This window comes from Rhagoletis pomonella, unplaced genomic scaffold, assembly GCF_013731165.1.
Source record: "Rhagoletis pomonella isolate Grant_MI unplaced genomic scaffold, Rhpom_1.0 Rhpom_scaffold_00400, whole genome shotgun sequence".
Taxonomy (NCBI): Eukaryota; Metazoa; Arthropoda; class Insecta; order Diptera; family Tephritidae; genus Rhagoletis; species Rhagoletis pomonella.
Genome location: NW_023458954.1, coordinates 7,078 through 16,649, shown reverse-complemented (window position 1 = coordinate 16,649; position 9,572 = coordinate 7,078). Strand labels below are relative to the sequence as shown.

Sequence of the window (9,572 nt, the reverse complement as noted above, 5' to 3'; positions counted from 1 at the left end):
GTTGCATAGCTCATAATACGAATTTCACTTTCGATCTTCGATAACCATATAAAAAATTTTCAGAATTTTTTTTTTATATGAAAAAAATGCGAAGGACGGTCAACAAAAAAATTCTCAAAAATCAACGTGGATTTTTAGATATTTGAAATTCGCACATTATTATATTAAAATTGAATGGGCTATAACGCTGCATACCTGAATTCTTTTTAGAAATTCGTATTAAAAAGTTCGCGATTTTGCTGAAACTGCACATTTTTCTTAATTTTCGTACACTGTTGCTAAAATATAGGCAATATTTTAACACAAAATTAACAACAAGATTTTAGCATGTAAAACATTGCGAATATTAACAAAAAAGAGCCGTACGCTCAATTCGGCAGTAACAGTATGTATGTATGTATGCATATAAAATGGTAGCCGTTTTCGCATTCCGATTTTAAGCCCTTCAAATTAGGCAAAAAGCTCTGGTTATGAATATTCAAACAATTTAGATTTGTTTATGAAGGATAGAAAACTTAGAATTTATCTTAAGTTGAATAGCTTATAATAATTGCATCACTAAAAAATCAAAAATTGTACTTAAGCAGGTGGTTCATCTTCAGTTTTTCTCAAAAATTCGACTATTCGGCCTCGGTATTCTTTCGTTACATTTATTCGTACTACGAGTTTTTCGACCTCTTCGTCTTGTTGAATTTTATGAACGCCTCTTATGTGCCGCTTTGTTCTAGAAAAAATCAATAAATAGAAAATACAGATTTATGTGTGTAATTACAGAAACTTTGGATTTATTGACTAGTAATGGTATTTTAATATATAGTATAATTTAAGAAAAAAACACGTAAACATAGCGCTCGTTTACTGGAAAAACGTCACAAAACATCAAATAATTAATCACTAAAAATTAAACAAATATGAAATACATACCAGAGGACAGAAAAACATCAAACCTTAATTTCCTTTCTTACTTTGCTGAAAAACTATTTGTGTTTTAGTTATACAGCTATATAACTGCATATATATACAGTGCTGGCTAAATAAATAGGGACATGACATTTTAACAAATTGTTCCTACTTTTCTTCTGTTTAATATATATTACTTTTTTATAAAAGTATAGTTCATTATCTAACAAAAACCATATAAATTCATATTTCAAACATTGTGCAAAAATTATAAAAATATTTATAAAAAATGTGAATGTGTTTGTTTGGTGGGTTGGTAGAAGCGTCGCCTGGGTATGTTCCCGGGACCAAATTAGTGCTGAAAGCACCATTTTGATACGCTTTCTCTGGGATCCCTGATTCTATCTGCTTTCATGATTCGTTGGGTTCGTTAAACCATTTGGATTTTCCGATGAATCTATTTAGGTTAGTAATGGTTAATTTGGAAATTTCCCCAAGATTTTGGATGGAAAAACTCCCGAGTGTAATCTGCCTTATCTGTGCCAATGCTGGGCACTCGCGAAGATAGTGAAGGACCGTTTTCTTACTTCCCACAAGATTACAGCTACGGCACCGAGGGTTATACAGAAGGCCCATTCTAGCTGCATGTTCACCAATGGGACAATGACCCGTTATCGTGGCTATTAATTTGACTATATCTTTCCTCGACCTCTTCAGAAGTTCTTCTGTCTTTGGCTTGTCATAGTGCGGCCATATGTACCTCGCAGTTTTTCAGGTTTGAAGGTTGTTCCAACGTGTATCAGCCATACGTGTGAATTGCAGATGCATTTCCCTTTTGATGAGTCCGAGTGGACAATTTATAGTTTCTGCTTCGGATTCATCCAAAGATGCTCCGGCCTTAGCCAACTCGTCAGCACTCTCATTGCCGTGTATCTTCCTACGGCAAGGAACCCAGATGAGAGTGATGTCTATTAACTCGGCCGCCGAGCTTAACGCACATTTGCAATCTCTGACTGTATTGGATTTTGTTACCGGTGAGGCAAGTGCCAGAAGTGCCGCTTGACTATCTGAAAAAATGTATGCTTTTCGTACACCTACGCAGTTCCTCTCTAGTGCTTGACAGGCCCTTTCGATGCCCAGTACTTCCGCTTGAAAGATGCTAGCAAAGTCAGGTAGTCGAAACGAGAGAGAGACATTCAGCGTTTCAGAGAACACCCCCGCACCCACACCGCAGTCCATTTTGGACCCGTCAGTGTAGATTTCAGTGGAATTCTCTCGACTATCCTGCGCCTACTCCAATCCCGTCTTGAAGGAAACTTCACCTGAAAGCTTTTCCTGAAATCTGTCGTAGGAGGTATATAATCTGATTGTTTCCCTGATTCGATAAGCTTGTCAAGAATACCACTATGGCCGTGCTGCAGCGCGTGACTGCCGCAGACGCAGCAGTTTCGCGGATATGGAGTTCTATGGGTAGCTGATGCAGGATTACATTAAGCGCATCAGATGGGCACGACTAGTGATAGAACTTTTTAGAAAAGTATCGATACTTGTACTCACATAGAGTACTCTAAAGAAGAATCGATGCCAGTACTCATATTTGCAAAAAAGTATCGATAATACTCGTACTATCAAGTATTTTTAAAACACGAAAAGTAAACAAAATCAGATTGCTTTGTTTTTATGACCTCAAAAAGAAGTTTTGAAATAAACTTGCACATGATACAAAAAAGAAGGTAGTTCCATTTAATGGCATTCGTTGTTGTTGTTAACCATTTGACTTTTAATAAAATTATGACATTTCATCAAATTCATGCTACCTGATCACTAGAAAATTTTTTTTTTTTAAAGCAGAAGATTTTATCAGCACATTCAAAGATGTGGAATATGATGGACTTTAAAATTATGCCGCCTACATGATTTCGAAAATGGTGTTGATGACTAGGTTTCAGAACGCATGAAGAAAGTGATCAAAATTATACTTACATATCGTCGTTTAAAGTACAAAACCGCGTATCGCCGTTCTGCAAAACCGCGTAACTGACATATACTAAGCAGATATGCGATTGCTTTATTAAAAAGAGAACCATTTTGGAAGATGCGTGTTTTACACTCTAGAAAATAATTTCTACAATTTCACATAGGCGGTTTTGCATTTTGCTGATACGCGGTTTTGTACTTTATACGACGATATGTTAATTGTTTATTGGAGGGCAGTCCGTTCAAGCGGCCTTCAGGTTTTTGCATACAATAGAAAGTTTAAGTTCAAAATTTGTGAAAGCTAATTTGTTGCAAAATCTGATGAGAAATTTAAAAGTAAATTTGAACCAAAATATTAAAAGTTTTTATTTGGGAAGAAGATTCTTTAAAATTAGATTTTTAGATCGCAAGATTGCATTCAAAATTAAAAAACGAAAAAATAACAGCATAATGCGCGCGTGGTTTTTATTATAAAATAAAAAGAACAATTACGATGAAGGCTTCTTTAATAGTCTATATTTTATATATTTTTAATAAAAATAGTGCGAGCTACGTAAGTAAAAAAAGTACCAAGCACTGATAAAGGTTTTTGATTTGAAATATTATTACATTGGTATAAATATGGGAAGGAAAACACTCCGATTTATTGTTTTAATATTATCAAAGTGGCAAGGCCGATGATAATACTCACAATTTATGAAACTTCAAAAAATTGTTTTATCCGTCAAAAGTTGTTTATTGAAACTACCTTCTTTTTTGTATCATGAACTTGCAGAAATTTTACTTCTACAAGTGTAAAGTAATCGTTTATAGCAAAGATCTACATATAGGTTTTTAAGATAATGTTTACTTTTAAAATAAAATTCAAATGCAGAAAATGAGAAACAAATAGATGCTCTCTTTCCTAAAAATTGTCTTCCAGAATAGGCTGGATTCCGAATTCACCACGAGGGTAGAATACATTCGCTAACGAAGGCTTTGATATGCTGGAGAATAGCCAAGTTATCGTTTCGAATTCCATTCTCTTACTCATTCATTATAGAAGGTGAAGTCAAAAGATTCATTCTCCAATTATTTAAGAATTTTTAACCAAAGCCAATGTTGAAAAGACCGCTCGCTCCCCCTTTTCGATGGTGTATAAAAATTGCATAGCTGTGCCGATTACCAATAGCTCATAAGAACAAAATAGGTATTCATTTCTACTATGGGAGTATGTAAGTTCAAAACTTTAAAGCCGTTTTTTTTAGGCTTTTTGGGGCTACGACATTGTTGAAGTATATGAGCGTTATGTTCACCACAATGTCTTTGGGTAATTTTCAAAGAAGTTCTTAAAACTTCGATATTTTTTGTTCAATAAATTTTTCCCTACTTGACCTTAAAATGACCACGAACCTGACGTGATGGAGGCTAACGGACGTCGGATTCGCATTCAGCATGTCGAATCACTTCCAAAGGTACTATTTTTATTTTATGCAATACTATTTAATTAAACAGGACAGCAATAAGTCGTGGAATAGGCCTATCGGGGAAACCACGTTAAAACAAAACGCGCCAAATGCACTACCCCACAAGTACAGTGGAAATTGTGCATATTATGGAAAACAAAATTTGAATCGCTATATCTCAGAAATAGTAATTCTTGGGAAGGAAAATGTTATCACAGCTTTTATAGATAATTGCATGATCCGCACTTTTGTCTAACCTATTTTTGTGAGAAACCTTGTCGTTTTGCTGAAAAATGCACAAAAAATAACTTTATGTGACTTTTGATCCTGAATAATTTTTTTTGCAGACATGGGATCGATGGGGACCTTTAACATTTCATTCAAAATGGTGTTCGCAACACTCTACCAATTTTCAGCTTTATGCGAATTATTGTAACCTTGAATGTCTAACTTGACCGGGCTATGTGGTGATAAGCAAAGTGATTAATATTGCAAGTAAGAAAAATATTCCTCCTAGTTAAAGTTTTAGGTATCATAAAAGAATGCCTGGCAACAGGAGAACAGTTTGCTTTTGGAATAATGACATTTTTCCAGAAAACGTGGGGCACACCATGGCGGAATTATACCAGGTGAAGTAATTGGAGCGAGAAGTATGATTGATGAATGATGATGCCTTATTTGAAAAATTGCCTTTAAAATTGGACTATAAGGCAGCCGAATGTCAGAAAATAAAGCTAGAAACCTGTTTATTACTTCGCCTGTTTATTGCGCCATGGGGTACACAAAATCATAATTTCGTTCGTTTAATAACAAAGATAATTATTTCAAAATTTACGTTTTTGGAAATTTTATCATACAATTAATAAGTTTGATAAAGAGAAATGTTCAGTCTAACAGATAACTAAACTACCCAACAATTACAAAGGTATGTGTCTTTTCAACTGCTTTTTTTCGTGCATACCAACTGTATGGATTGATCAAACTTTGAATGCGTTTACCACAAAAGAAAAATTTTGAATTAATTATCTTGACTAATAAACGCGCGAGTTGTTTTTGAACTAAAGTAGGTTTTTTATGGAAAATACAACAATAAAAAATTGTTAGAAGTTAATTGTAGAAGTTCACGAACACATAAATATAAAAAAATCAGTGGTGTACCCTCTTATCTAATAGCCTATTTCCACCAAAAACTTAACTGCAGTTAAGCAAGTCAAGTAAGGGATATTATCAACTGCAGTTAAGGCTTGGTGGAAATAAACTAAGTAGTTTCTCCTACATAAACTGCTGTTACTTTTGTAAAATTTTCATTGGTTGGTTATATAACTTCGATCAATTTAAAAAATATTTGTTTTTTCCATAAAAGTTGTCTAAAAAAAACTATGTATAAAAACATTATGTATGTACCAAGACTAGGACTATCCCTATATTCGGATATCCGTTCGAGTTTTCGTGTATACGGATAAAATCCGGATATCCGGTTAATATCCGTTAGTTTCTTTATGCGGATATTCTATTCAGTATTTGAATGGATTCGCAAAATTATTCTCAGAAAAGTCCAGAATCTATCGGATTGCAAAATCAATAACAAAACACTAATACATAACGTCGATGTTTTGCAAAACCGCCCATCGACCAATTGCAAAACCGCCTATCTTACGGCGCTCAAATTTTACAGGAGAGCGAAAAAACGGTTTTTCTTTGAAGGCATTGCCTTCAGAGGCGCTATTTTCTCTAGCTATTGGTTTACAAATCTGTTGTTTTAATAACGATTTTACGATTTTTATGCATAAATAACGATGCCTGGAGTTCAGCGTTACCAAATCTCATTTTTGCCACAACGGCGATTTAGGCGGTTTTGCAACTGGTCGATGGGCGGTTTTGCAAAAACATCGACGATAAACATTAGTTAATTTATTGTTAATTTTTAGATTTGAATATCCGGCTACCTATCCACTATTCGGATATTTCAATACATTATTCGGATATCCGGACGTTTGGATCTTTTTTTTCAGATATTCGAACATCCGTGTAATCAAAAAATACTCCCTGTCCTAGTATGTACATATGTACATACATACATAATATGTATTTAGTTCACATTGTCGCCATCAATGCAAATGGCCCCATCTGAAAATTTTGAAATCTTACATAAACAACAACAAAACTTTATAATATACTCGGTAACATACATATCGTTACCTAAAGGTGAAAAAGTGCCAAGTTCATCTTTTGAAATTGTCAGGATACCGAAAATCGATATAGATTCGCATTATCTGTCATTCTGCATCAACATCTAAATTTTGAAAAAAGTGAAATCGGCACCTTTCCGATATTTACTTATACTGCTTAAGTCGAGAGGTTGACTTTAGTATAATCAGGCTCATTGCATACGTCGTAAATTAGCCTAAAATGCACGATTTGACAATACTGGCATTGCCTATTGTCGCGCTGAGAAAAATATACGACGAAAACTGTCGAAAACTATTCAGTGCTGAAAGTTTTCCCATTTTAATACACTAGTCGAATCGAATTTTTAGGCAATGCCATGTATTTGTCGATACGACTCGGCTTTCGAAAAACGACTTGCATTCGATAGGACACGCGCAATGAAGCTGACTGTTCCTTGTTCAGCCTGAGATTGCACTGGGATAGCGCACTTGCCATTGAACACCTATAGCCAAAAGAATCAGAAAGAAATAATCTAATATATAAAAATCTCGTGTCACGGTGTTAGTGATCGAACTCCTCCGAAACGGCTGGACCGATCTTTATGAAATTTTTTGTGTATATTTGGTAGGTATGAGAATCGGATGTAAAGTATATTTCATACCGCTAGGTTCAGGGGGCGTGGCACCTCCCATACAAACCGAATTTTTCATACCGCATATCTCTAGAAGTGTTCATGGTAGAATACTCTAACTTGGTATGCAGATATATCAAACCAATGGCATACTCATGGAGAAAAATTGTGGTTATTGGAAAAAGGGGAGTGGCACTTCCCATACAACCGAATTTTTCATACTGCATATCTCTGAAAGTGTTCTTGGTAGAGTACTCGAACATGGTATGGAGATATATGAAATCAATCGCATACTCATGGAGAAAAATTGTGGTTATTGGAAAAGAAGGCGTGGCACTTCCCATACAAACCGAATTTTTTATACTGCATATCTCTGAAAGTGTTCATGGTAGAGTACTCGAACATACATACCTCCAGTATATGAAATCAATCACACAGTCATGAAGAAAAATTGGGGCGATTGGAAAAAAGCCCCTTGCCATCTCCCATACAAACCAAAGTTTTCAAACTGCATACCTCTGGCAGAGTTCACGACAGAGCACTGCAACTTGGTGATTAGGGTATCCCTATACAAAAAAATCTAATATATAAAAATCTCGTGTCACGGTGTTAGTGGTCGAACTCCTCCTAAACGGCTTGACCGATCATTATGAAATTTTTTGTGCATATATGGTTGGTATGAGAATCGGATGTAAAGTATATTTCATTCCGTAAGGTGCAGGAGGCGTGGCACATCCCATACAAACCGAATTTTTCATACTGCAAATCTCTGGAAGTGTTCATGGTAGAGTACTCGAAAATGGTATGGAGATATACGAAAACAATCGCATACTCATGGAGAAAAATTGCGGTTATTGGAAAAGGGGGCACCTCCCATACAAACCGAATTTTCCTTACTGCATATCCCGGAAAATGTTCATGGAAGAGGATTCGAACATGGTATGGAGATATATGAAAGCAATCGCATACGCACGGAGACAAATTATGGTTATCGTAAAAGGGGGCGGGGCACCTCCCATACAAATCTAATTTTTCATTTTGCTTAACTTTGGAAGTGTTCATGGTAGAGTACTCGAACCTGGTTTGGAGATATATGAAAACAATCGCATACTCATGGAGAAAAATTGTGGTTATTGGAAAAGGAGGCGTGGCACCTCCCATACAAACCGATTTTTTCATACTGCATACCTCTGGCAGTGTTCACGATAGAGTACTGGAATTTGGCGATTAGGGTGTCCCTATCCTAAAAAAATTTTCTCTATTTTTTTCTTTTAGATCTTTTGGTATTTTTGTATGAAAAATCTAATATATAAAAATATCGTGTCACAGAGTTTGTGGTCGAACTCCTCCGAAACGGCTTAACCGATTTGAATGAAATTTTTTGTGTATATTTTGTAGGTATGACAATACGGTGTAAAGTATGTTTCCTACCGCTAAGTGAAGGGGGCGTGGCACCTCCCATACAAACCAAATTTTTCACACTTTATATCTCTGCAAGTGTTCATTGTAGAGTACTGGAACCTGGTATGTACAAGACATATAAAATCAATCACATAGTCATGAAGAAAAATTTGGCCTATTGGAAAAAGGGACGTGGCACCTCCCATGCAAACCGAATATTTCACACTGCATATCTCTGGAAGTGTTCATGGTAGAGTACTTGAACATGGTATGGAAATAAGAGAAATCACTCCCATATTCTTAGAAAAAATTGCGGCTATTTTATAAGGGGGGTGTGGCACCTTTCAAACGGTACTGAAGCTATTACGTATCTTTGTATGCATATACAATTTTGCTAGGTTATTTAAGATGGTAATGGAAATATGCCTTCCGACAACCACCAAACCGTAATATTAGAAGATATACGCGTCACTGAAAATCATGGACGTGAGCTGTTGGTGAAAATGTTGTACCAAAATGTTTCAATACAAAAAATTAATTTTGGGCGGGACGAAGTTCGCCGGGTCTGCTAGTTTAGTATAATATTCCATAAAGGGCAATTTTCTCAAGTAGTTTTTTTAAATTCATAAAAAGTGTTTGCCCTTCAAACGGCAGATACATTTAAAATATGTCTCATAAAAGTATTTGTTGTGCTTTTAGTAATAAAAGGAATGGCGAATTATACTAAAGTCAAGCCACTCGACTTAGGCAGTTATGGCTTGAGACGACAGAAGGTATTTTCTGAGATATGTATTGGGGTGTATACTAGCGAAGACTAACGGAATGTGTAAGCAAACGCATTTCCGAAAAGGTGTTCTTCAGGGCCCTTTGTATTGATGGTGACAGACGGTACGTATAATATAAGAAACCAAACTTACTTGTAAGAATCTTCAAACTTTTTTTCACACGAACCACACTTGTAAGGTAAACCTGTGTGCTGCATGCGATGTGTATAATATTTGTCATATTTTGAAAACTTTTCACCACATGTTAAACAAGTGTAACTAGTG

General features: G+C 35.5%; 1 protein-coding gene across 3 annotated transcripts in view; it reads right to left on the bottom strand.

Moving 5' to 3' along the window:
* The window catches only part of LOC118750796 (zinc finger protein 614-like), a 31,037-nt gene that overhangs the window by 18,971 nt on the left and 2,494 nt on the right, over positions 1-9,572 (bottom strand). For 2 of the 3 annotated variants that reach the window (XM_036485531.1, XM_036485530.1), the window contains exon 4: positions 9,441-9,551. In XM_036485531.1, coding sequence (XP_036341424.1) covers positions 9,441-9,551 — 111 coding nt within the window. Of the gene's footprint in view, positions 1-579; positions 725-9,440; positions 9,552-9,572 lie in introns of all 3 variants that reach the window. The other variant, XM_036485532.1, reaches the window with a different exon arrangement.